The 27,500-nt window shown below is 44.5% G+C and overlaps 2 protein-coding genes across 3 annotated transcripts in view; both read right to left on the minus strand.

Moving 5' to 3' along the window:
• The window catches only part of LOC125426857 (SERTA domain-containing protein 2-like), a 751,974-nt gene that overhangs the window by 150,212 nt on the left and 574,262 nt on the right, over positions 1 to 27,500 (minus strand). The gene's annotated exons all lie outside the window — the stretch shown is intronic.
• PLD4 (phospholipase D family member 4) lies at positions 895 to 26,764 on the minus strand. 2 transcript variants are annotated; one of them, XM_048485658.1, is made up of 11 exons: positions 26,721 to 26,764; positions 26,204 to 26,293; positions 21,391 to 21,581; positions 17,331 to 17,514; positions 14,159 to 14,279; positions 13,514 to 13,641; positions 10,755 to 10,955; positions 6,172 to 6,311; positions 4,804 to 4,969; positions 2,784 to 2,880; positions 895 to 1,273 (listed from the first exon to the last, which is right to left on the minus strand). In XM_048485658.1, the coding sequence occupies exons 1-11, from the start codon at positions 26,754 to 26,756 to the stop codon at positions 1,074 to 1,076; spliced, it is 1,554 nt and encodes a 517-aa protein (XP_048341615.1). In that variant the 5' UTR covers positions 26,757 to 26,764; the 3' UTR covers positions 895 to 1,073. The 2 variants fall into 2 exon arrangements, with proteins under 2 accessions (XP_048341615.1, XP_048341617.1); XM_048485660.1 differs by having other exon boundaries at positions 1,143 to 1,273; positions 4,804 to 4,853.

The following is a 27,500-nucleotide window of genomic DNA, read 5'->3' on the forward strand; positions in this document are numbered from 1 at the left end:
TTGCATGCTGTTTTTCTGTTCTGTGTGTGTGTGTAAAGTGCCATCAAGTGTAAGGGCCTTGTACCCCAGTCAATAACAAGACTCTAGAATGGCTTTTAGAGCTTTATTGAAACAGTGTCTGACCCATATGGCCAGGTAGCTGAGACTGAGGTCCCAGCTCCCTGGCTCCCAGTATAAACCTTACAATTACAATCAAATAGCCCCCACCCTTGCACTCCCCATATCAGCATTAGAAAGGACAATTGAAGACAGTTGTAGTAGATCCTCCTTGATCTTGATCCTCCTTGATCTCAGATTGCAAATGCCTTAGCAGACCAGGTGCTCAGGAGCAGCAGCAGCAGCAGCAGAAGGCCATTGCTTTCACATCCTGCACGTGAGCTCCCAAAGGCACCTGGTGGGTCACTGTGAGTAGCAGAGTGCTGGACTAGATGGACTCTGGTCTGATCCAGCAGGCTAGTTCTTATGTTCTTAGATACATTGCTTTGGGAATGGCCTGGCCATTCCCGGAAGAGGAGACATTAGGAGAAATCGTTAAACTCTATACCTTGCAGCAAAACAGGAAACCTGAACCTCTGACCTGGCCACTGAAAGGCATGCCTTCCCGGGCATGTCTCAGGCGCTTTGGTAGGCCCAAAATGGTGAGGCCTGACATCAAGTTGCAGCTGACTTACAGTGACTCTACCAAGGGGCTTTCAAGGCAAGCAAGAAGCAGAGGTGGTTTGTCATGGCTTTCCTCTGCACAGGCTTCCTTGTGTATGTAACTTTAGAATGAGAATGTAACTTTAGAATGACAACACACATATAGGAAAAAATCAAGTCTGCCTTGTACATGTAATTCACTGTAATTTGTGAACAGGGCAATATTAAAAAGTAAATTTGAACCAAAAAAACGCCTTGGAGGAACCAGTTGTGTTTATCACCAAGGTCTGAGAAACCATAAAATGAAGTATTCATCATCAACCAGATTCATACAGGAAAGCCTAAATTTTGCCCACAGAAAGCATAATTAAATTTTCATCAGCAACAACAACAACAAAAAAAAGAATTTAGCTTTTCAAAAACAATTAAATCCACTATTTCCAAGCACAATCCTTCTGCCCAGGTAGCTCATTCATATCCACTGAATAGCGGGAGTTCCAGTCACGTTCGAAGAGAGACCGCAGTTGTTCCTGGATTATTGGAATCCTTTTTTGAGGCTCCGCGGAAGATTGTGTAGCAACCAGTCCCACACCAGCCGTGGTGCTGAAGTATTCTTCTGACCAGTTAGAAGTCCCTACAGGTGACAGAAAATGAGAGAGAGAAGTTGGAACTATATCTTTCATTCATCATCCAAAAAAAAAAAAATTACAGAAAACCACAACAAGGCAAGCGTTCCCATTCTGGAGTTATCATTTTAAACAAGCAAAGCAGAAGCAAAATGTGGGTACCTGAAGAAAAACCTGAGGGAATTTTTTTCCAGAGAAAAGGGTCCATGGGAAGGGTGGAGTAATGGTATGGCATCCCATCTCTATTGAACTCCCTCCCCGTCTGAAGCGACCCTCTCAACAAATTCCATCTCCCAAATTTCCAGGAATTTCTCCCAGTGGAGTTTGCGGCACTATCTTCATCTAAGGCCTAGGAGACCTGGAGGCCAAGAGCCCTCTTCCAACTGGGAAGCAGGAAGAGGCATCGGTGTCCACACCAAGCCTCTCCCTTCTCTGTTCCGGGCCAAGCTGCTCTGTTTTTGCCCATCTCTCCTGTGGTCGGCTGGTGCCACCTGTCCTCCCCACAACCATACTGTCTGCCAGGCCTCTGAACTGCCTCTCCAGGTTAGCAGCACCAGGTTGAGAAATTCCCGGAGATTTAGGGGGTGTCGCCTGAGCAGTCCAGGTTTGGGGAGGGAAAGAACCTCAGTGGGGCATAATACCACAGAGTCCACCTTTGAAAGCAGCCGTTTTCTCCAGGGGAACTAATTCTCTGAGCTTCCCGAAGGAAGGCAGGATAAAAACGTAGCAAATAAGTGGTGGCTGCTGGGGGGCACAAAGCACTTTGCAAAGAGCTAGGGTTGCCGATTTTGGGTGGGAAGTTCCTGCGGATTTAGGGGTACAGGCCAGGAGGGTGGAGTCTGGGGAACAGGAAGAGCTTGGCAGGAAGGTGATTCTGTGGAGTCCACCCTCCGAAGCACCCATTTTCTCCTGGGGAACTGATTTCTCTAATCTGGAGATCAGTCGTGATTCCAAGAAATCTCCAGGTCCCACCTGAAAGTTGCCAACGCCAGCGGGCTGCAACGAGAAATTTAAAATGCTGCTACTGTTTTTATTGTATTTATTGTTTTAATTGAGATTATTCTATTGTTTTCTAGCTGTAATGTATTGTGTTTGGTTGGCTTGTAAACTACCCTGAGCCCTTCGGGGGTAAGGTGGTCTACTAAATCGAATTGTTGTTGTTGTTGTTGTTGTTGTTATACACAACAACAACAACAACAACAACAACAATAATAGGCAGCACTTGAAACATCTTCGAATTGACAAAATTAACATCTGTCAACTTCAGAAGGCAGCCCTGTTGGGATCCGCACGAATACTACGCCGATACATTACAACTTCCTAGGCCTCTGGGTGAGGCTTGAATTGTAATGAAGGCCAACAACCAGCTAAAGATCTGGCAGCTGTGAAATCTACAACAACAACAACAACAACAACAATAATAATAATAATAATGAAATCTACAATAATAATAAAATGAGCATTGAGAAATGCTTTAGGAGCATACCTAGGCCTTTTTTCCCCAGCCAGCACACTTACCAACATAGGCTGCCTTTTCGGTAACCATGTACTTGCTGTGGCTGACTCTTGCAAAGGGAATGTTTGTGTGGGACGCCACCGGAACAATGAAGATTTTCTGATGGGAAGCACATACAAAAATGTTGAGATTTTGGAAGTGTCACAACTCAGTCTTAAAAGGGTTAACTGCTACTATATGAACAAGTTGCGGAAGTCACTGTTTATGACCTGATCAGTTGAGTAGCTATTGGTCACTCAGACAGCCATTACTTACATGTTAGTGAGCATGTACATCAGAAATTATAAAGTTAACTTTGTTTCTTTATTGGAGAGGATGAAGACATGCGAGAAAAGAGAAGCCACGTGCTGAGACAGTCGGAGAGCACATGGTTAGCAGGATGTAACCAAATGCATAGTAATGTAGACAAGTAACAGGAAAGAAAGGATTTCTTATTTTATCTCCATGTAACCCTTCTCTATAGTTAGTAAACTTATATATAAAAAGCAACTGAGAATCTGTCTCTTCTAGTCTACTCTGCTAAGTATATGATTGGGGTGTCTTGCTAGAATCAGCTCCCCACATTTATATTTCCAACAAAAAAAAATGGCTGCAGAAAGCAGGAATGAAACACGAGTGAATTGGTGGATGACTGTCCCCTGCCTGCATTTCCAAATACAATCATGAGTTGGAAGAGGCCATGTAGGCCATCTAGTCTTACCCCCTGCTCAATGCAGGATCAGCCTAGGATCCAAGACAAGTTTTTGTCCAGCCACAGATTAAAGACTGCCAGCGAGGCAGAACTCACCATCTCAGTAGATAATGGATTCCACTGCTGAACTACGCTTACTGTAAAAACTTTTTTCCTCATATGCAGCTGGTACAGTTCCACATGTAAATTTAAACCCACTGTTGTGAGTCCTATCTGCTACTGCTGACAGAAATACCCTGTTTCCCCGAAAATAAGCCATCCCCTGAGAATAAGATATAGTATAGGTTTTGCTGAAGTGCTAAATATAAAGCGTCCCCCGAAAGTAAGACGTAGCAAAGTTTTTGTTTGGAAGCATGCCCGTCGAACAGAACACCAGAGCATGCCGTTGTGGAGCGGAAAAATAAGACATCCCCTGAAAATAAGACATAGCACATCTTTGGGAGCAAAAATTAATATAAGACACTGTCTTATTTTCGTGGAAACACTGTAGCTCCTTGCCCCCTTCTAAGTGGCATCCCTTCAGATACTTGAAAGAGAGCAATCGGGTCTAAATCTTCACTCACACCGTTTGGATGCACTCAAGAGTCACTCAGTGTAGCAGTTAAAGTGTGTTGGACTGGGAACACTGGAGTCAGAAGATCTGCCCTTCCATGAAAAAATTCCCAGGATGATCTTCGACCAGTCTACCCAACCCTAGTTGGGTTGTTGTGAGCGTAAAAGTAAGGGAAGAAAAAAGCATGGAGCTCCTTTGAGAATGGGTGGAATAATGGGATACAGAAAATGGGACTGATATCCATTGTCCGGAATTCTGTAATCCAGGGGGATCTCCACAGGTCACCTTGTAACAGAAGGGTCTACTCTTAGAAGTACAAATATCTGGGGGAGCCAACCCTGCACTAGAACAACTAGAATATCAGAAGAAGGACCACAGACCCAAAATACCTTTGCCAAGAAGAAGAAGAAGAAGAAGAAGAAGAAGAAGAAGAAGAAGAAGAAGAAGAAGAAGAAGAAGAAGAAGAAGAAGAAGAAGAAGAGTTGGATTTATATCCCCCCTTTATCTCCTGCAAGGAGACTCAAAGGGGCTTACAAACTCCTTTCCCTTCCCCCCTCACAACAAACACCTTGTGAGGTAGGTGAGGCTGAGAGAGCTCAGAGGAACTGTGACTAGCCCAAGGTCACCCAGCTGGCATGGAGTGCACAAGCTAATCTAGTTCACCAGAAAAGCTTCCACAGTTCAAGCGGCAGAGTGGGGAATCAAACCCGGTTCCTCCAGAGTACACCTGCTCTTAACCACTACGCCGCTGCTGCTCTTACGCTGCTGCTGCTCTTACCACTTCTATTGTGATGTTGGCATGGGGGTCGTTGAGTGAACGAAGTGACTCTAAATAATGAAACATAGAAGGATCAGAATGCATCCAGCAACTAGCCAAAAGCCTGATGTGTATATTGTGGCCAACGGCCATGCTTCGCAGAGCGTTGTCGATGGTCGGCCAATACCTGGAAAAGCAACATGAGTGACATCATTGTCTCATCAGTTATTAATTATTATTTATTTTTATTGTCAATAAATTAATAATAGATGGGATGATTAATGAAAGTCAATATCGAAACAATAATGAAAATGAAATGCAATTAATAAAGGTATTTTGAATTTCCAAAGTAGGTGAGCAACAGTAAAATAACTGTAATAATAGGACCATCAAGATCTAGGGCCATTAAAACAAATCAAAAGAGTACAGGAACACAAAGGATAAAAGCCTAGAAAAAAGTCAGAGAGTCAAAGTAACTTAGTACCAGAAGATTATATAATTTCAGGTGAATGGTATGTGTGCGTGGAAGGCAGGCAGCATTCCATAGACATGGAACCACAACTAAGTCCCTTCTAAAGCACCCATTTTATGTGAGAAGGTGGGGGCACTCTGAATAAGAAGTAGTTGTTAAAGAGCAGTGGACTCTAACCTGGAGAACTGGGTTTGGTTCCCCACTATGAGGAAGGGCTGGTTGTGATCTATGTATGTATGTTTTTCAATTTATATACCACCGTCCCATAGCAAAATGGGGCTCAGCAGCTAGCAATAATTATTATACAATAAATATAGTTGGGGAGACGACTGAATCCCTTTCTACTCACATAGGCACCTTCCGCACATGCGGAATAATGCACTTTCAATCCACTTTCACCATTGTTTGAAAATGGATTTTGCTATTCCATGCATAAAATCCGGCTGCCAAGTGCGTTCAAAGTGGATTGAAAGTGCATTATTCTGCATGTGCGGAATGGGCTATATTTAAGTCCTGATCCAAATCAAGCACATGTACCCTGTTTCCCCAAATATAAGACATCCCTGGAAAATAAGACATAGTAGAGGTTTTGCTGAAGTGCGAAATATAAGGCATCCCCCGAAAGTAAGACGTAGCAAAGTTTTTGTTTGGAAGCATGCCCGACAAACAGAACACAGAAAAATAAGACATCCCCTGAAAATAAGACATAGCGCGTCTTTGGGAGCAAAAATTAATATAAGACACTGTCTTATTTTCGGGAAACACGGTATGCCCGACCCAAATAGTATATTTGTTGACATTCCACATGTCCTCTCCAAACATTAACATGGGAAGCGACACAAAGAAGGCCCATATATTTCTGACATTTGGAGGGAGAGCTGAGAATAGAGGCGCGTGCATAAACGTTCAGGGTTTACCTGGGTGGACGTCTGAAGCGGCTTGTAGGGAAATACTCCATAACAGAAACATACACAAATTCTTCCGCACCTTTGATCACATCAAGTATACCGTGGAGGTCAGGCGTGCGACCCGCTGGGCAAAAGGAGAAAGGAGAAGCCTAGCACAGAAGAGAAGTTTAATGGCTACAACCTCTTATCTCCCCATAAATCTTTAAATGTGTGGTGCTGTTAAGTGCACGTCTCTTTTCTCTGTCGGCGCTGTGAAGTCTGAGGCCTTTGTTTCTGTTACCCAAAACGGCAGCCTGAGAAATAAAGGCCGCATCGGAACTGCAGGGAACGAACGCAGATTTGGAAAGGATGAAGAGATCGATCATTCGATCAAGCCCTTGCTGCTTGATAATATCATCAGTGTGGTCAATTCCACACAACATAATAATTTGGGGCTGCAGCCGTTATTTTTGAATCTAGGTCCATTTTTTCCCCTTCGCATGGATGCATGTTTTCCGTGAAGGAATCGAGTAAACATGAAGCATGCAATCCCCCCTTAATGTTGTTACCGTGTTTTCCCGAAAATAATTTTTGCTCCCCAAGATGCGCTATGTCTTATTTTCAGGGGATGTCTTATTTTTCTGTGTTCTGTTCGTCAGGCATGCTTCCAAACAAAAACTTTGCTATGTCTTACTTTGGGGGGATGCCTTATATTTCACACTTCAGCAAAACCTCTACTACGTCTTATTTTCGGGGGATGTCTTATATTCGGGGAAACAGGGTATATATCAGGGGTAGGGAACCTGCGGCTCGAGAGCCGCATGCGGCTCTTCTGCCCTTGCACTGCGGTTCCACAAGCTGAGCCGCTGGCCCCATCCTTGCCCGCCCTGACGCATCCACGCGCTTCTCAGAATGAGTGGAGTAAAAGGTAAAAAAAACCAATATATACAGTGTTATCTTTATTTTAAATGTCAAACATTATTTGCGGCTCCAAGTGTTTTCTTTTAAGAACATAAGAACATAAGAACTAGCCTGCTGGATCAGACCAGAGTCCATCTAGCCCAGCATTCTGCTACTCGCAGTGGCCCACCAGGTGCCTTTGGGAGCTCACATGCAGGATGTGAAAGCAGTGGCTTTCTGCTGCTGCTGCTGCTCCTGAGCACCTGGTCTGCTAAGGCATTTGCAATCTGAGATCAAGGAGGATCAAGATTGGTAGCCATAGATTGACTTCTCCTCCATCAATCTGTCCAAGCCCTTTTTAAAGCTATCCAGGTTAGTGGCCATCACCACCTCCTGTGGCAGCATAATCCAAACACCAATCACACGTTGCGTGAAGAAGTGTTTCCTTTTATTAGTCCTAATTCTTCCCCCCAGCATTTTCAATGAATGCCCCCCGGTTCTAGTATTGTGAAAAAGAGAGAAAAATTTCTCTCTGTCAACATTTTCTACCCCATGCATAATTTTATAGACTTCAATCATATCCCCCCTCAGACGTCTCCTCTCCAAACTAAAGAGTCCCAAACGCTGCAGCCTCTCCTCATAAGGAAGGTGCTCTAGTCCCTCAATCATCCTCGTTGCCCTTCTCTGCACTTTTTCTATCTCTTCGATATCCTTTTTGAGATGTGGCGACCACAACTGAACACAGTACTCCAAGTGCGGTCGCACCACTGCTTTATATAAGGGCATGACAATTCTTGCAGTTTTATTATCAACTCCTTTCCTAATTATCCCCAGCATAGAGTTTGCCTTTTTCACAGCTGCCATGCATTGAGTTGACATTCCCATGGAACTATCAACTAAGACGTCCAAATCCCTTTCCTGGTCTGTGACTGATAGAACTGACCCCTGCAGCGTGTATGTGAAGTTTGGATTTTTTGCCCCTGTGTGCATCACTTTACATTTAGCTACATTGAACTGCATTTGCCATTTCTTAGCCCATTCACCTAATTTATCAAGGTCCGCTTGGAGCTCTTCGCAATCCTTTGTGGTTCTTACCACCCTACATAATTTGGTATCATCTGCAAACTTGGCCACCACACTACCCACCCCTACTTCCAGGCCATTTATGAATAAGTTAGAGCACTGGTCCCAAAACGGATCCTTGGGGGACACCACTCCCTACATCTCTCCATTGTGAGAACTTCCCATTTATACCCACCCTTTGTTTCCTGTTCCTCAACCAGTTTTTAATCCATAGGAGGACTTCCCCTCTTATTCCTTCATTGCTGAGTTTTCTCAACAGTCTCTGGTGAGGAACTTTGTCAAAAGCCTTTTGGAAATCCAAGTAGACAATGTCCACTGGTTCCCCCTTATCCACATGTCTGTTTACACCCTCAAAGAACTCTAGTAAGTTTGTAAGACAGGACTTGCCTCTACAAAAGCCATGCTGACTCTTCCTCAGCAGGTCTTGCTTTTCTACAAGTTTAATAATTTTATCTTTAATGATAGATTCTACTAATTTACCAGGAACAGATGTCAAACTGACTGGCCTGTAATTTCCTGGGTCCCCCCTAGACCCTTTCTTAAAGATTGGTGTGACATTGGCCATCTTCCAGTCTTCAGGGATGGAGCCTGATTTCAGGGATAAGTTGCATATTTTCCCATGGAAAACGGGTCCAAATGGCTCTTTGAGTGTTAAAGGTTCCCTACCCCTGGTATATACAAAGTAATAAAATTTGTCCAAAAAAAGAGCAAAGCAATATGTCCCATCCATATTTAAAGTTATGTATCTGCATAGCTATGTATTTTGAGCACTAAAAAAGAAAAAGGAGGGGAGGAAAAAAGGCGGGAAAAGTTTGTTGTAAATGTGTTCCTGTACAAATGTGGAGGGGGCCATTGTAGAGCGTTTTCCCACTTACTTGGCTACAGTAGCGCGGGGTCCCCCGGCACTCCCCACTACAGGGGCAGCGACAACACAGCCACCCCAACGCTGCAGCTGTCGCGCCCCCTCAGCGTGCGTCATTCCTGGCGCTCTTCAAAACGGCGCCTTTTGATGACTGCGCGGGGTTGTGGGGAAGCCCGGGCACGCGCCAGAAATGACGCGCGCTGAGAGTAGAGCGCGGCATAGGGGGCTCATGGTAAGTGGGGAAATGCTCGTAGGCAGGGCTTATTGTCTTCCCTCATCTAAATGAAATAATTTTCCCCTGAGGGACATGGAGAATTGACAATCAGCTGGGCTTTCCTTAGTCAACGTTTGGTTCTATTCCCCCTTCAGGATTTTCTATTCCCCCTTCAGAACCAGGGGACATTCATTGAAAATGCTGGGGGGAAGAATTAGGACTAATAAAAGGAAACACTTCTTCACGCAACGTGTGACTGGTGTTTGGAATATGCTGCCGCAGGAGGTGGTGATGGCCACTAACCTGGATAGCTTTAAAAGGGGCTTGGACAGATTTATGGAGGAGAAGTTGATTTATGGCTACCAATCTTGATCCTCCTTGATCTGAGATTGCAAATGCCTTAACAGACCAGGTGATCGGGAGCAACAGCCGCAGAAGGCCATTGCGTTCACATCCTACATGTGAGCTCCCAAAGGCACCTGGTGGGCCACTGCGAGTAGCAGAGAGCTGGACTAGATGGACTTTGGTCTGATCCAGCTGGCTTGTTCTTATGTTCTTATGTTCTTATGTTCTTCTATCCAGGAGGCGTGATGAGGGAGCTGTTCTGTTTGGCTCTGACTTCTTGGGCAGATATTTTTGATTTGGCTCTGATTCCTGTGGAAGCTGTTTTGGGGGTGGTGCTCACCACCACCTCTCAAGATACCAAAGCCTCAAAAAAGGTTGGGGACTCCTGATTTAAAGTGCTGCTCTAAAATCTGGGAGCCCTGAGCCCAAATGTCCAAAGCCAGCCATGCTAGACAATCTTGGTCTTGCCACTTTCTCTAAGCCTAACCTACCTTACAAGATTGTTGTAAGGATAAGCTGGAGGAAGGGGAATCATGTACTCTGCTCTGAACTCCTTGGCGGAAGGTGAGATAAAAAAGCTGCACAGAGAGAGAATTCGGCAGGAAAAAAATATCAAGCGTGGCTTGAATAATAGAACCCGAGAAATTCTCCATTCTTTCTGTTTAGCATTTTATATACCAAGTCTGCTATTTTGAAGCTTCTCATAGAGGAATACAAGAATTCCCCACGCATACCTAAGATGTCGAAAATTTGGCATTTCCTGCAAATGGTTTCACGCCCTCTAGGGCTGCAGTTACCGTGTTTCCCTGAAAATAAGACCTACCCTGGAAATAAGCCCTATCATGATTTTTCAGGAATTTTGGAGGAGGCTAAAAATATAAGCCCTACTCCAAAAATAAGCCCTTCCGGTAGTTACAGATCAGAATAGTGTGATCCAGCAGGGTGCTCCCTGCCAATGAGAATGCAGCTTGCATAACACGAGACAGGGAAGCAACAGGGCTGCCAAGAACCAACCTTAATGAATTGTATTTCCCCTAAAATAAGACCTACCCTGAAAATAAGCCCTAATGCATCTTTTGGTGCAAAAATTAATATAAGACCCTGTCTTATTTTCAGGGAAACCCGGTATATCCCCATTTCTAAGTGTTAAACCCCATTGAATTCAATCAGATAAACCTTTGAAAAGGATCTGGTTTTAAATCCACTTACAGAAAAATAAGCTTTGGTGGTGGTTCCATTGAACCGTACTTCCAACGGACTTTCCCTGTTAATGTTGGTGGAATAATTCCTTGGCCACGGAGAGGGGACGGTGGCACCGGATCCTCCCAGATCCCAGTACGTTTTGAAGGTTTTCCAGAGATCGTTAGCCAAGCAGCTGCAGTGGATGATCACAATGCCAACTTCTTTCACCTGCAGGAATTCAGAAGCTGGAGAGGACTATTTTTAAGCCAAAACATCTGTCAGAGTTTACACGCTCAAGGCGCTCTCCATCTGGTTCCAGTTACTGATCTGTTCCTTTTGGAGATGACTGTTGCAGATTGCGACAGAGCGTGTGGCAAAAACCATAGAGTAAAGGCTGTTGCAAGAATGCTACTGTAGGCGCAGAAGGCATAAGAAGGATATACCCTGTTAAAAAGCAAAGGTTTTCTTCTTGCCCCCCCCCCCCCATTACTTTCTTTCTGTAAAGGGGAGTTGGCAACCATAATGCAGCTGACCAAAGTAAAGATGCAGGCCTGAAAATCTATTCTTTTCCTGTTACTAGGCAAGCTTGATAGCCCAACAGAATGCCCCTTGTTCAGAGTCATACAGAATGTGCAAATTCAACTGTTTTAAGGTCTCACTGTTCCCGACTAGATACCTTGAATTTGCCCTTCATGAAAATGTTTAGGCTCTTTGTCTAGGAAGAAGGGCAACAAAAGACAATAGAGATAAGAAAGAAACAGGCCCTAGTTCATCTTGCATCAAAGAATCAGGTGCCGATATCTTCCAATAAGGGTCTTAGACAACCCTAAATGTTTTGGGAAAAGGGAAAATCTCCACCTTTCTGTATGATTGATTGATGATGTGGGCATTTTGGGGTGTATTCTTTTCTGCCATTTTGATGTAACCTGCTATAATGCTATAAAAGTAAGAACACTGTCATTTTAGCTAGGCTCCTCTGATACTATTTTGCCCCAGTTGGCTGAATAAAATTCAAATTGATTTTATTCTGTATCGGCTTGAGCTTTCTTGAGCTTCTTTTACTTTATTGGTTAACCCGTGTTAACACTACTGCCTTTAGCAGAATAATATCTTTTTGGTAGAATTTTAATTGTTTCAGCGTACCCACTTTGACGCCTTGATGAGAAACAGGTGGAGTTGTTATTTTGTTGAAATGAACGAGGAGCTTTGTAGCACAGGGTGGTAAGCTGCAGTCAAACCTCTGCTCACAACCTGAGATTGATCCTGGCAGAAGTCAGTTTGAGATATGTTTTTGATGATTTTATTGTTCTTAAAAATAAAGATCGCAACCACAGTCAGTAGCTTACAATTGCAACCAGTTAACCCCCTTATCAAAACTCAAAATACAACTCCATGTGCACAAATTCTAATTTATTGTCGAAGGCTTTCATGGCCAGAATCACTTGGGTGCTGTGTGGTTTCCAGGCTGTATGGCCGTGTTCTAGCAGCATTCTCTCCTGACGTTTCGCCTGCATCTGTGGCTGGCATCTTCAGAGGATCCTCTCCTGACGTTTCGCCTGCATCTGTGGCTGGCATCTGAAGATGCAGGCAAAACGTCAGCCTGCAGTCAAAATGTCAGGAGAGAATGCTGCTAGAACACGGCCATACAGCCCGGAAACCACACAGCACCCAAACAAATTCTAATTCATTGGTGACACACATGAATTTCCCACCAAACTGTCAAGAGACGTACGTATCTTTCAAAATTTGTCCCACTTACCCTAAGTTTAACAACTGAAAGGGGAATACTTTCCAAAGAACCGATGTTTCTTATATAGTCTAATTATATTAATATTTATTTTTTCTATACCTGATCTGTAGTTTCTCTTTTCTCCTCTACTCCTTGAAACTTATGAACATTAATTTATTCTTAAATATATTTTCAAGGTAATTTGCTAACTGTGTCCATTCATCCTTAAACTTGGATAACATTCTCCCATTGATAATTTTCGTTAATTTTGCCATTTGGGCAAACTCAACTATTTTAACATGCCATTTTCTGATAGTCAGTTATTCTCACGATTTCCATTTTTGTGCCCAAATACACACACACACAAAAGAAGTCAGTTTCAGATAGCTGCCTCACAGTTAACTCAGCCTTCCATCCTTCTAAGGTTGGTACTTTAATAACTGGTTGTGACATACATTTGCAATTCCCAATAGATGTTCCTAGGACTTTTAAAACAAAGTTTGTAGGTGTCAGGTATGGCACCCGCCCTCCCTGGCATCGCACTATTCGGAGCTCAAGGCTACACCTGGACAGGGGAAGCATCCTTTCACATACCTATCTGTCATAAGTTAATGGATCTTTTGTTCTTAATCACTGTGCTTGGTAACATAGCTAAGTAGGTGATCTCGCCAACGGCCTCCAGAAAGGTGGAGGAAGGAGGCTCCGGGGAGAAGACTATCGCTTGACCTTGAGACGCTCAGAACTCCAGAAGAAAGCTTTTCACATCTTGTTGTTCTGCTAATCTTTGGGAAGATGGGGAGGGGGGTGTTTGAGAGGGAAAAGAGGGGAATAAATGTGTTTGCAGAAGCCAGGATCCCCAGATCTGGCTTCCTGCAGTTTGAGTCATAAGAACCTAAGAGTCCTTGTAAGACAACTCAATCAAGGCTTCTGATTTTACACCCAGAGTCAATTTATTGGCGGTTGTACCAAGACCTAACAGTAGGGGCAGTAATGCTTTTTCATATCAATCTTTTTTCCCACCCACCCCCCTTTCACTTTATAGTGTCAGAACACTCACCTGAGTTAAAGCTCTCCAGTCCATATTTGCACTGCCGAGAAAGACATGTTTCTTGTCTACGATCCAGAATTTGGAGTGCAGGACACCCTTGGTTAGACGTTTAAAATCAATCCTTTTAATGTGAGCCCCTGTTAGGGAGGGGGGGAAATGATGGGGGCGGGTCATGCTTCCAATTCAAGTAGTAATAGGTTATGAACAAGTCATCCACTGCTTCTGGTGTATTACCATTTCTCTGATGATCCAGGTGTTCTTTCCCCCTAGCATTCTGTTCTTCTATCTAGATTTTTTTTATAGCATTTTGCACAAAAATGCAAATTTAAATATGTTGGTATTTTGCACTGGTAAGTGATACCTTATTCATGACAGCAGAGTGCTCGAAGGCAAATACGCAGAGAAGCTCACCCAGGTATGCAAGTATGCTGAGAACAAAAGATACGTGGAGCCGGTTTGTAGTTTCAAACTCTCCCTAAATCCCCCGGCCCTGCAGGCACTACCTGCCAATCTCCAGGATGGAGTTGGAGAACCCTATTCAAGATACCAAGAATCTGGGATGCTGGTTTCTGAGGCCCCACCACTGATATCACTACAGAATAGAGCAAGAACTCGGTATTGCAATGCTTATAAAGAGAAGGCTGGCAAAATTACCTTTCACTTCCAAAAACGCAAGATCAGTTGAATTGCGGGCTTGGGAGGGCTCGTGTGTTGCAATAAACAGAGAGATGTTCTTCAGAAGCAAACTTCCAAATTTAGCAAGAATTTCTTCACCCTGGAGAACTCAAATAATTTGTCTGTACTGCACATTTGTTTGCATTGCACACTTGCTTGCCACACTTTGAATGGGACCATTTCTACCCCCTCTGCTCAACTGGTCTTGGGTTGCCAACCTCCAGGTGGGGCCTGGAGATCTCCTGGAATTCACACTACAGAGATCAGTTCTCCTGGAGAAAACGGGTGCTCTGGGTGGTATATATGGGATTGTACCCAGTGGTGAGATTCAAATGCTCAAATTCAAATAGGAATTGTCAGTGAATTAGTTAGTCTTATTTAGTTAGGGACTGTGGTCTTTTCCTCATGTTAGTAGGAGTAGTGTAAGCAGCAGTGGGTTAGGAGGTTAAGAGCTCGTGTATCTAATCTGGAGGAACCGGGTTTGATTCCCAGCTAAGAGCTCGTGTATCTAATCTGGAGGAACCGGGTTTGATTCCCAGCTCTGCCACCTGAGCTGTGGAGGCTTATCTGGGGAATTCAGATTAGCCTGTACACTCCCACACACGCCAGCTGGGTGACCTTGGGCTAGTCACAGCTTCTCGGAGCTCTCTCACCCCCACCTACCTCACAGGGTGTTTGTTGTGAGGGGGGAAGGGCAAGGAGATTGTAAGCCCCTTTGAGTCTCCTACAGGAGAGAAAGGGGGGATATACATCCAAATTCTTCTTCTTCTTCTTCTTCTTCTTCTTCTTCTTCTTCTTCGTATTAAGTAATTCAATAAGGTTATTTATTGCAGCAGTTATAGGGTAGTTTAGTTTTCAGGGGAGTTTTAGTTATTGGAAATGTTTATATTGTATTGTTATTGGGTATTTGCTAAATATGTCTATTGGTTATATATTGTCATGAAGTTTATATTGTATATTGATGTGTTGATAACATTGTTGAGATGTATCAATGTAATTCTATTTGCTGGTTGTTTATTGCTACTCTGATGCTGTTAAATTATTGATCCATTGTATGTATCGATCCATTGTATGTACTGATTTATTTTAAGGTATTAGGTATTGCATGGATTTAGCTGTATTTTACTGTTAATACTGCTGTTTAGGGTTTTAGAAGTTGTATAGCCTGTAATATCAAGTCGCCATTTGAAATTAGGTTACCGCATTTAGCCATATCTATGTACGATTGTTATTATGTATTTTGTTATATTGCCGGCATGTATAGTTTGGATTTAGAAGAAGAAGAGTTTGGATTTATATCCCCCCTTTCTCTCCTGTAGGAGACTCAAAGGGGCTTACAATCTCCTTGCCCTTCCCCCCTCACAACAAACACCCTGTGAGGTAGGTGGGGCTGAGAGAGCTCCGAAAAGCTGTGACTAGCCCACGGTCACCCAGCTGGTGTGTATGGGAGTGTACAGGCTAATCTGAATTCCCCAGATAAGCCTCCGCAGCTGAAGTGGCAGAGCTGGGAATCAAACCCAGTTCCTCCAGATTAGATACACGAGCTCTTAACCTCCTACACCACTGCTGCTCCTTCATTGTGTTGCTAGCTTCTCTGAGTCCTTCAGGGATAGGGTGGGGTATAAATACAATTGAAATGAAATTGAAATGAAATGAAATGAAAACAATTTAACAACCGGTTTCGGTGGTGGGATTCAACTAATGTAACAACTGGTTGTTTCCAAGCACCATTTTAACAGCCGGTTCTGCCAAAGTGGTGCGAACCGGCTGAATCCCACCACCGATTGTACCCCACTGAAGTCCCTCCCTCCCAAAACCCCACCTACCCCAAACTCCACCTCCAAATCACCAGGAATTTCCCAATCTGGAGTTGGCAATTCTGTACCATTCTGACTCATATCCCCTGATTAGTGGAAACCCAATGTGGTCTCACTCTGTTTCCACCCATGGCAAAAGGCAGTATCACTTTGGTATGCAAACGGCACCCAGAGCCTGTTAGAGAACTTCTTCCCTTTATCTTGGGATGTGTCTACCTTAAAGCCCTGCTGGATTAGACCAAAGGTTTAGCTTCCTCCTCCAACAACAGGCAAATGGAAGCTCCGAGAAAGCTCACAAAGAGGGCTGGGAGTTAAAAGTGATCAGAAAACTCTGGGGCAGGAGGGAGGGGATATTTTCCAGGAGTTCTCCAGTACGGTTTGCAAATTGCTGCAGCTTTCTGATTCCAACTTGGAAAGCACACTCATCTTGAATACCTGCAAATGTGAGTAAGCCATCTGTGAGGACCGAGAGCTGATATATGTATGAACAAGTTTGAAATAGAGAATCTGAATCTCTGTATTTTGTAAGTGTGGTATAGTGTGTATGTCCCCTTAAGAGATTAGTATTTAAGGACATGTAAGGAAGGGGAATGCATGCAGCTGTTAGAGTGTTTTATAGAGTGCTTGACCGAACTTGAATAAAGTTGGATTACACAGTTTGGAGGATTTGTTGTAAAGACATAATAGTAAGTTTGTTTAAATATCTGTGTATTACAAAAGAATTGAAGAAACAGACCTTGTATGTTTGCAAGTGTGTTAGTCGTGGGTGCAGAGTGGATTGGTTGACTAACATACAGTGTACCCACCCCCAATCTATATATATAAAAAGGGAACCATGAGTTTGTTACTCACGCCCTAACGCCAAAACGCCTGGACCGAATCCTTTGAAATTTTCCTATGACATCCCTTCCCGTGCTGGGGATGTTTTCGCACCTTTGCCGGGCTCCCAGGACACATCGGAGGCCGGGAAATTGCACGTTTCCCCCAACTTGCAGCGGCCCAATGAGGGGCCGCCGTACCAGGGGGCGTGGCTTGCCCGCCTTTGCCACGGCCTGCGTGTTCACACCGTGCACAACTGCCTGCAGCCAGAAACAGGAAGAGGACAGAGGAGCGCTGCAACCAAGGCTGCAGGGAAAAGCCGGTACGCCTCTCCCGTTCCTCCTCCCTTCCATTTCTAAACCCCCCCCCCGCGGTAAGCCACAGCGAAGAGTGGCCGGGCCCGCTAGTCATATATAATATGGTGGACCCACCTGGAGTTGGCAACCCTACGCCCTCGTACAGTTGCCTTGTTTAGTTGTCAAGTTGTATTGCAAAATTTAAAAATCTTATCTCACCTGTTTAGAGGATGAGTCATTGACACCTAGATCTTCCCCAGTCAGAGACCAATAATAAGAAGCCACGTGAACACTTTCCTGGGCCATGTTCAAGAGTTCCATCCACGCCTGGTATAAGGGTTTTGCCATGCTGCAGTTTAGCTCATAGGGCATATCGCAAGGAAGGCTTTCCACAAGCTGAAAACTGGAAGAGACATCTCATCACCATGATGCCGTCGTGAGTGGAGAGGAGGAAAGGAAAGCAGGTCATTTCCCTTGTTGAGAAAGCAACATCTTAATATTTCACCAAGATTAAAAACTGAGCCTGCGATCCTATGCATAGTTACTTGGGAGTATGTCCCACTCAGATCAGTGAGTTTTTACTTCTGTGAAATCACCCACGGGATCAGGTTGTGTGGCTACACTCTTGCTAGGACGGAGTGGGAAATTGGCGCAGATTTGGGGGTGGAACCTGCTGAGGACAGGGTTAAAGAAGCTGGATGGGGTATAAGGCCATAGAGTCCACCTTCCAAAGCAGACATTTGCTCCAGAGGAACTCATTTCTGTGATCTGGAAATCACTTGTAATTCCAGGAGCTCTCCGGAACCCACATGGAAGATGCCAACCCTGTGCAGGGTCCGCTTAAATCCCACTGGGAGATTGAAGCAATGCAGTTATTCAAAAGGATTGCATTTGAAATGATTAAAAATGATGCCCTTTGCGGTTTTGGCTTCAGCAAGCAATTTGAGTTTCATTTTTATTTATGGGGTTGAGCAGTATTTGAAGAAGCAGCAGCAGGAGGAGTTTGGATTTTTACTCCCTTTTTCTCTCCTGTACAGAGACTCAAGGTGGCTTGCAATCTCCTTTCCCTTCCTCTCCCCACAACAGACACCTTGTGAGGTAGGTGGGGCTGAGAGAGTTCCAAAGAACTGTGGCTAGAGTGGTGGCAAACCTTTGGCACTCCAGATGTTTGGCACTCCATGACCAATTGGCCATGCTGGAAGGGGCTGATGGGAATTGTAGTCCATAACATCTGGAGTGCCAAAGGTTCGCCACCACGGTAAGATAGGTCACCCAGCAGGAATGTAGGAGTGCAGGAACACATCTGGTTCACCAGAGAAGCCTCTGCCAGGTGAGGAGTGGGGAATCAAACCTGGTTCTCCAGATTAGAATCCATCTGCTCTTAACCACTACGCCACACTGGTTCTGGTTAAACAATTAACCTTTTCTCTTTTGGAAAGAATTCATTCTGCAGCTGTTTCCTAATCAGGTGGAAAATGGATGTATTGAAAGGGACAGAAATATAAGTTTGTTATAGTAAAACTAAACAGGAGTCTGGTGAAAACTTCATAGTTAACAAAAGTATTCACCATAAGTTTTTGTGAATCAGAATGAAACTCGGCATTTGGGCAAGTCCCCCCTTTCCCGCCATTCTGTTGTTTGGGTAGGTCTATAGAAGAGCCTGTACACCAGTTGGGGCCAGCTTGGGAGACTCATAACACTCATCTGATCAAGAGTCCTTGTGGACTCCACATCTTGTGAATCTGTCTACAAATTCCAGATATTTATTCTTTAAAAATATTTGTCTGTTTTTGTGGTTGGCAGTCTTTTGTTGGTAGCTTTTGTGCAGTCCTGGTCCGTAACTGGTTTGTTTGTTTGTTTGCTTGCTTGCTTGCTTGTTTATGGGTTTTATATACCAAACAAATGAATAGAGTTCTAAATGATTTGGCACCAGTGGGCCACTAAGCTTCCTTTTGATGGAGGCCAGAAAGACACATTACCAGCTACATTCTTTGCAGATGTGTCCAAACATTCATCTTTCTCTTGTTGCAATGCCCATTCTCTCTCAGCTCAAGCACACACACACACGCCCACCCACCACCCACCCCCGGTGGTCAAACTGGTGATTTGTTCAGATTCCAATACCAGAAGTTTTTCTAATGATTTTATATCTGTGCCAATGGAGGCGTTCAGCTCACAATTTAATAAATTGATGAAATTACGGGATGGTGTTTGGGGAGGGGATGGTGTTCCGAGCTTGCCCAGAAATTTAAAAAAGGAGATAAGCGTTGCGTAGTGGCGTAGTGGTTAAGAGCAGATGGATTTGGTTGCGGCCAAAAGAAACCCTGAAGCGCCCATAACCAGAAAGAGAAAAAAGTACTAACTAGCATTAAGTTATAATAACTTTCTATAATATATAATAACTATATTCTATTATTATATTTTATAATATTCTATATTTCTATAATAACCATACAGAGGAAGAAGAAGAGTTGGATTTATATTCCCCCTTTCTCTCCTAGAGGCGTAATGTGCGTGGGACAAGCCAGGACTGTCACCCAGGGTGCCAGTAGCCAGGGGGCACACTGGCTGCAGCCTCCCCCCACCGCCCCACCCCCCACTGCCACAGCCCAAGATTGCTACATTAAACAATCAGCAATTTTCCCAGTCAAGCAGCTAGGAAGAGACTTTCCTGGCCTTGTCTCCATAACTAGTCTCCTCCCAGACCGGACGCTCTCCTCTTGGCACAAAGTTAAACATAATTAAACTTAAAGGAAATACTTTGGGCTTTTTATTATTTGGCAGCAGCGGAGGTGGGGAGGTGGGAAGAGGAGAGAAATGTTAGCTATTCCAAATCCAAATCCAAAAACCTTTATTAGGCATAAAACCAGTGCCAAGAATTTCAAATACAATAAAAAGATCATTATTGCTCAACTTGCAGTACACCGAGCAAAAACATAGCAACAGCTTCAGATATTTCCACACTAGAGCTATTTAGAAGCTTAGCCATTTTTGTTTTATCAGAGAGGAGCATAAATCCTGTTGGTAACACAGTTCTCAAATTGGTTCTGATGTTGTTGTACTTTGAACAATAGAGCAGAATATGAGAAAGTGTTACAGTTGTATCAGGACAGAATTGACAGCGACGCTCATCTTGTGGAATACCAGAGAATCGACCTTGAAGATGTGCTGACGGAAAAGAGTTACACCTTGCTCTGGTCATGACCCATCTGCTATTGTAATTAATAAGTTGTTGCAGATATATAGCAGGGCTAGTTTTCTGAGGGATAATCCCAAAGACTATTGGAGAGCAAGAGCTTTGTGCTTTGCTCAGGAGAAATTGGTACTCTTGATCAAATAATCTAGACTTTAAGCGATGGTTAACCGAGCGGTGAGCATTTGTAGGGCCTCCCAAGAGAAGCCCAAGGAAAAGATCTTTTTTTCAATGTGTAGCCACCATTTCAAAAGCTGAAGCTCTCTCATTTCTAACTGGGACAAACTGTTAGGGTCAGTGCAGAAACAAAGACGCAGCCAAAACTTAAAAGTTATAACCCATGCCCTTGTTTCTAATAAATGTTGCCCTGATTCCAAACAAAGAACACCATAGGGGTGCCAAAGATCTTAGATAGGAAATTGGATTGGATGCATTCCAATTTCTGGTGCCATGCTTGGATCCAGATGGGGATTCCATACAAAAGGTGCTGGGCCACCTTAGCGTTAAACACCTTCAACACTGCTGGTATGAATCTACCACCATTGATAGTAAAGAATTTCAGTACTGCAGCGGATAAATTTTTGCAGGCTTTAAGGGTGTTATCTCTGTGTGTGGTCCAGGTTGACTTATGATGGAATATTATCCCAAGGTATTTGAACAATTTAACTTGCTCGATGTCAGCACCTTGGAGAGACCATCTTGAAGGTCTAAAAACATTGGAAAAGACCACAATTTTAGACTTGATTGGGTTAATGACCAACCTGTTGTTTGAACAGTATTCACCACACTTAGTCAGCATGTTTCTGAGACCAGATCTTGTTCTTGATAATAAAACTGCATCATCGGCATAAAGGAGAATAGACAGAGGCACACCGTTCAGATAGGGGCAAGTTAGCTATTCCACCCGCACCCGTGTTGCCACCGCAGGAGAATAAAAAGCCAAAAGCATTTCCTTTAAGTTTAATTATGTTTAACTTCATACCAGTAGGACAGCTGCTGGCAAGAGACTGGGAGCAGAGATACGGCATACTAGTTGAGAAGTTCCTACTTCAGGGTTTTTTTGTTTGTTTTGTCTTTTTTGCTTACTTGCATGAATCATCACATCTGAGGTTGCTTTCCATGTTGGTTATTTTCTCCTTTACATATTCCTGGTCTTTGTTAACCAGAAGGTCATTGCTAATGATCACATCTTCATCCTTTGACAGGATCGTCAGGTCACGTTTTGTGAGGTGAGTTATAATCACAAGAACCCCAACAACTGAAATAAGCACGAGTACCTAGAAGAAGAACAGAATTCTCATTCTCAGCTGGAGTACAGAGTTTTGAAGGAGGACTTTGATATAGTGGGCATTACAGAGACATGGTGGAATGAGGAGAACCAGTGGGATGCTGTTATACCAGGCTACAGGCTCTATAGGAAGGATAGGACAGGGCGCATTGGGGGTGGAGTTGCCCTTTACATCAAAGAGAGCATAGTGTCACATAAAATAGACAATGCAAGGGGAGCTGGTTCCCCTACAGAATCACTGTGGATATCAATACCAGGTGTGAAGGACAGTTTAATATTAGGAATATATTATCGTCCCCCTGACCAAAGTGCACAAGAGGATTCTGAGATGGAAAAAGAAATTAGAGAGGCCAACAAAAACAAAAATGTAGTGGTAATGGGTGATTTTAACTATCCCCATATAAACTGGAAAAATGCATGTTCAGGTCATAGTAAGGAGAGAGCATTCCTGGATATGCTAAATGACTGTGGCTTAGAGCAGATGGTTGTGGAACCAACCAGGGGAGAGGTGATCCTAGATCTAATTCTATGTGGGACCCAGGACCTGGTGCAGGAAGTCAGTGTTGTTGAGCCGATAGGGAACAGCGACCACAATGCTGTCAGTTTCAGTATCTCTGCATGCGAACAAGTGACAACTACTAATGTAGTTACATTCGCCTTCAGAAAGGGAAATTTCTCAAAGATGAGGGGGATAGTGCGCAGGAAGCTGAAAGGGAAAATCAAGAGAGTCAAAACTGTCCAGGATGCTTGGGGGTTATTTAAAAACACAGTCTTAAAAGCTCAGCTGGAATGTGTTCCGCAGGTTAGGAAAGGCAGCACCCAGTCCAAAAGAAAGCCACCATGGTTAACAAGAGAGGTTGAGGAAATTATCAGAAAAAAGAAAATGTCTTTTAGAAAATGGAAGTCCAGTTTGACTGATGAAGAATATGAGAGGGAACATAAATGGTGGCAAAAGAGAAGCAAGTTAGCTGTAAGGGAGGCAAAAAAGGATTATGAGGAACGCATGGCTGCGAACATCAAGACCAGCAACAAACAGTTCTTCAAGTACATCAAAAGCAGGAAGCCAGCAAGGGAAGCGATAGGCCCGTTAGATGACAAAGGAACAAAGGGTGTGCTAAAAGATGACAGGGAGATTGCAGAGAAGCTGAATGAATTCTTTGCATCTGTCTTCACCCAAGAGGAGGTGAGGAAAATTCCTGCACCTGAACCAAGCTTCTTAGGAGGCGATTCTGAGGAACTAGCGACGATAGTGGTAGACAAGGAAGAAGTTCTGGCAGCCATTGATAAACTAAATGTTACCAAATCCCCTGGCCCAGATTGCATTCACCCAAGAGTTCTTAAAGAGCTCAAGCATGAAATTGCTGATCTTCTCACTTTAATATGCAACTTATCCCTGAAATCAGGCTCCATCCCTGAAGACTGGAAGATGGCCAATGTCACACCAATCTTTAAGAAAGGATCTAGGGGGGACCCGGGAAATTACAGGCCAATCAGTTTGACATCTGTTCCTGGTAAATTAGTAGAATCTATCATTAAAGATAAAATTATAAAACATGTAGAAAAGCAAGACCTGCTGAGAAAGAGTCAGCATGGCTTTTGCAGAGGCAAATCCTGTCTTACAAACTTACTAGAGTTCTTTGAGGGTGTAAACAGGCATGTGGATAAGGGGGAACCAGTGGACATTGTCTACTTGGATTTCCAAAAGGCTTTTGACAAAGTTCCTCACCAGAGACTGTTGAGAAAACTCAGCAATCAAGGAATAAGAGGGGAAGTCCTCCTATGGATTAAAAAACTGGTTGAGAAATAGGAAGCAAAGAGTGGGTGTAAATAGGAAATTCTCACAATGGAGAGATGTAAAGAGTGGTGTCCCCCAAGGATCCATTTTGGGACCAGTGCTCTTTAACCTATTCATAAATGACCTGGAAGTAGGGGTGGGTAGCGTGGTGGCCAAGTTTGCAGATGATACCAAATTATGTAGTGTGGTGAGAACCGCAAAGGATTGTGAAGAGCTCCAAGCGGACCTTGATAAATTAGGTGAATGGGCTAAGAAATGGCAAATGCAGTTCAATGTAGCTAAATGTAAAGTGATGCACATAGGGGCAAAAAATCCAAACTTCACATACACGCTACAGGGGTCAGTGCTATCAGTCACAGACCAGGAAAGGGATTTGGACGTCTTAGTTGATAGTTCCATGGGAATGTCAACTCAATGCATGGCAGCTGTGAAAAAGGCAAACTCTATGCTCGGGATAATTAGGAAAGGAATTGATAATAAAACTGCAAGGATTGTCATGCCCTTATATAAAGCCGTGGTGCGACCGCACATGGAGTACTGTGTTCAGTTCTGGTCGCCACATCTCAAAAAGGATATCGAAGAGATAGAAAAAGTGCAGAGAAGGGCAACGAGGATGATTGAGGGACTGGAGCACCTTCCTTATGAGGAGAGGCTGCAGCGTTTGGGACTCTTTAGTTTGGAGAGGAGACGTCTGAGGGGGGGATATGATTGAAGTCTATAAAATTATGCATGGGGTAGAAAATGCTGACAGAGAGAAATTTTTCTCTCTTTCTCACAATACTAGAACCAGGGGGCATTCATTGAAAATGCTGGGGGGAAGAATTAGGACTAATAAAAGGAAACACTTCTTCACGCAACCTGTGATTGGTGTTTGGAATATGCTGCCACAGGAGGTGGTGATGGCCACTAACCTGGATAGCTTTAAAAGGGGCTTGGACAGATTTATGGAGGAGAAGTCGATTTATGGCTACCAATCTTGATCCTCTTTGATCTGAGATTGCAAATGTGTTAACAGTCCAGGTGCTCAGGAGCAACAGCCGCAGAAGGCCATTGCTTTCACATCCTGCACGTGAGCTCCCAAAGGCACCTGGTGGGCCACTGCGAGTAGCAGAGAGCTGGACTAGATGGACTCTGGTCTGATCCAGCTGGCTTGTTCTTATGTTCTTATGTTCTTATGTTACTGTCAGGGCTGAAGGTTTCCCCTCAGTCAGTAAATACTCATAAGGACCATGAGCACTGGCAAGATGACCTAGCAAACAACAATTGTGGCCATCACCAGCCATCCAAACGAGCAGGAACAACAAGGATTAATCCAGGAGGTTTCCTCAGAATCTCAAAACTCTACATAATCTTTAAAATAACTGCAGGATAAAAGGTTTGAAGAAGAAGGAGGAGGAGGAGGAGGAGGAGGTTGGATTTATACCCCGCCTTTCTCAACCATAAGGAGTCTCAACACAACTTACAAACTGCTTCCCTTTCTCTCCCCACAACAGAAGACACTTTGTGTGGTATATGGGGCTCACAGAGCTCCAAGGAACTTGTGACTAGCCCAAGATCACCCAACAGGAATGTAGGAGTGGGGAAACAAATCCAGTTCACCAGCTAAGAGTCCGCCACTTGTGTGGAGGAGTGGGGAATCAAGACTGGTCCTCCACATTAGAGTTCACCACTCTTAACCACTGCAGTGTTGTGTATATTTTTAAGTCTCAGAGCTGCCTGGCAATTCCTAGAGCTACCCTCTGTCACTTCCAGGTTTTCCCCAGAAGTGACGTAATGATGCACGTGATGTCATACCTACATGTCCTGAATTCCTGCTCCTAACCGTGTCATAGGTTCTGGGCAAAACTTGGCAATCCTACATGATAGTGTTGCCCGGTCTCTCCTGGCCCCCAGCAAGGGTTGGAGGCAGAGGTGGGATCCAGCAGGTTCTCACAGGTTCCCGAGAGTAGGTTACTAATTATTTGTGTGTGCCGAGAGGGGGTTACTAATTGGTGATTTTGCCATGTGATTTTTGCCTTAGTTATGCCCCTCCTCTCAGCAGTAGCGCACAGAACTTGAAGCAGTCTAGCAGGAGGTGCGCCGGCGTGCGCGGCAGCCTGCGCCTGCGTGCATTCGTTTCCCACCCAAGGACCGGCGCAGCGGCTGCATCCTTGCCACAGCCCCGCCCAGGAATGCCCCGCCCAGGAATGCCCGGCCACACCCCCGTCGTGCCCAGCCCAGCCCCATTGGCGCTACGCCACAGTTTGAATCCCACCACCATGGGAACCTGTTACTAAAATTTTTGGATCCTACCACTGCCTACACGTCCCGAATTCCTGCTCCTAACCGTGTCATAGGTTCTGGGCAAAACTTGGCAATCCTACATGATAGTGTTGTCCCATCTCTCCTGGCCCCCAGCAAGGGTTGGAGGGGGAGGGTTGCTAAATCGATGTTGGGAAACTCCTGGAGATCTGGGTATAGAGCCTTTGGAGGGCAGAAATCTCAGTGGGGTTCACTTCCAAAGTATCCATTTTCTTCCGGGGAACTGATCTATGTAGTCCAGGGATAAGCTGTAATTCCAGCGGATCCCCAGGTCTTACCTTGACGCTGGCTTCTCTGCTACATTATGGAACTGAAGGTTTTGCTACTACTGAACTTCCAGGGAACACCTAGAATGGCTGATGGCCCCCTTTTAAAACTTAATTTTAAATTTTAAAAAAAAATTTCAATTTTATATTTATCACATTTTAATTTACTTTTAATTTTTTTTCCACATAACTGTGGGGCATTTCACTCTCCTCTCATCGGCTTTGTCTTCGTTGTATTCCAGCCCTTACCACTTTAAAGTCCGTTTGCTCCTTTGGACGAAACTTCAAGCAGTTGGGCCCATTGGATAGCCAAGGTTTCGCCCAGGTCTTTGCCCTGACCTATAAAACAGAAAAGCACAGCAAAGAAAAGAAAGGAACAAAACGAACGAACATAGGCCAGTGGTTTTTCATACTTTTCTTCTTCCAGGGCAGAGGCATAGCTAGGCCAGAGTGCGTCCGGTGCACACTCTGGCTTTTTTCTTGCGGTTCCCCCCATGGCGCCTCCTGGCCCCTGATGGCCCCCCCCACGGCAGCTTCCTGCACTGAGCCTCCACTTACTGTTTCTGTTAGACAGTTTGAAATTAGGACTACATTTCCCAGGGGCTCCTGGGAAATGTAGTTCCCACCAGACCCAGGCAACGCAGGCAGGCTTCTTCTCTGGGATGTTCCATTCCTAAAAGTAAGTGGGGGGTGCGCTGTGGGGGGCGGGGGGGGCAGGGAATTTTTCCCCCCCCCAGCTAGCTTCCCTTGCACCACTTTATTCCACTTGCTGGGAAGGAGCAGGCGAAGAGCCTGCCTGCATTGCCTTGCCTGGGCCTGGGTAGAACTACATTGCAGGAGCCTGGGGAATGTAGTTCCCCACCAGACAGGCACTTATAGGCGGAAAATAAGTCCGTTCCTGAGAGTAAAGTGGGGGGCGGGGGGGGGCAGGGAATTTTTCCGGGCCCCCCCCACGTGACCAGAAACCGTCCCCTGGTGGCTTCGACGCTGCTCCAGGGAATTCTATCCACATCAAAGAACATAAGAAAGAGCCAGCTGGATCAGACCAGAGTCCATCTAGTCCAGCACTCTGCTACTCGCAGTGGCTCACCAGGTGCCTTTGGGAGCTCACGTGCAGGATGTGAAAGCAATGGCCTTCTGCTGCTGCCGCTGCTGCCGAGCACCTGGTCTGCTAAGGCATTTGCAATCTCAGACCAAGGAGGATCAAGATTGGTAGCCATAGATCGACTTCTCCTCCAAAAATCTGTCCAAGCCCCTTTTAAAGCTATCCAGGTTAGTGGCCATCACCACCTCCTGTGGCAGCATATTCCAAACACCAATCACGTGTTGGATGAAGAAATGTTTCCTTTTATTAGTCCTAATCCCCCTGATAGCGGAGCCAGGAGAGAATCCCGCTCCTGGAATATGTCTGAACTAAAAACGATTGGAAAATTTATTCTGTCTTGTATTTGTTTAGGTAGGAACTGATTTGTATTAGGTAGAAATAGGATTTGTAAGTTTCCCTGTATTTGTGCTTGTATGGAACCTCCTTGGCCCAGGGCAGAGA

The sequence above is a fragment of the Sphaerodactylus townsendi genome, linkage group LG02 (assembly GCF_021028975.2).
Source record: "Sphaerodactylus townsendi isolate TG3544 linkage group LG02, MPM_Stown_v2.3, whole genome shotgun sequence".
In the NCBI taxonomy this organism is placed as follows: domain Eukaryota; kingdom Metazoa; phylum Chordata; class Lepidosauria; order Squamata; family Sphaerodactylidae; genus Sphaerodactylus; species Sphaerodactylus townsendi.

Coding starts and splice junctions, on each gene's coding strand:
- PLD4 (XM_048485658.1), bottom strand. CDS start 26,756: ATGCAGGCAGGCTCTTCGCCTGCTCCTTCCCAGCAA. Junction 2,881..4,803: donor CCAACATCACAATAGAAGTG/GTAAGAGCAGCA, acceptor GCTTCCCATCAG/AAAATCTTCATTGTTCCGGT. Junction 1,274..2,783: donor CGAAAAGGCAGCCTATGTTG/GTAAGTGTGCTG, acceptor TGTCACCTGTAG/GGACTTCTAACTGGTCAGAA.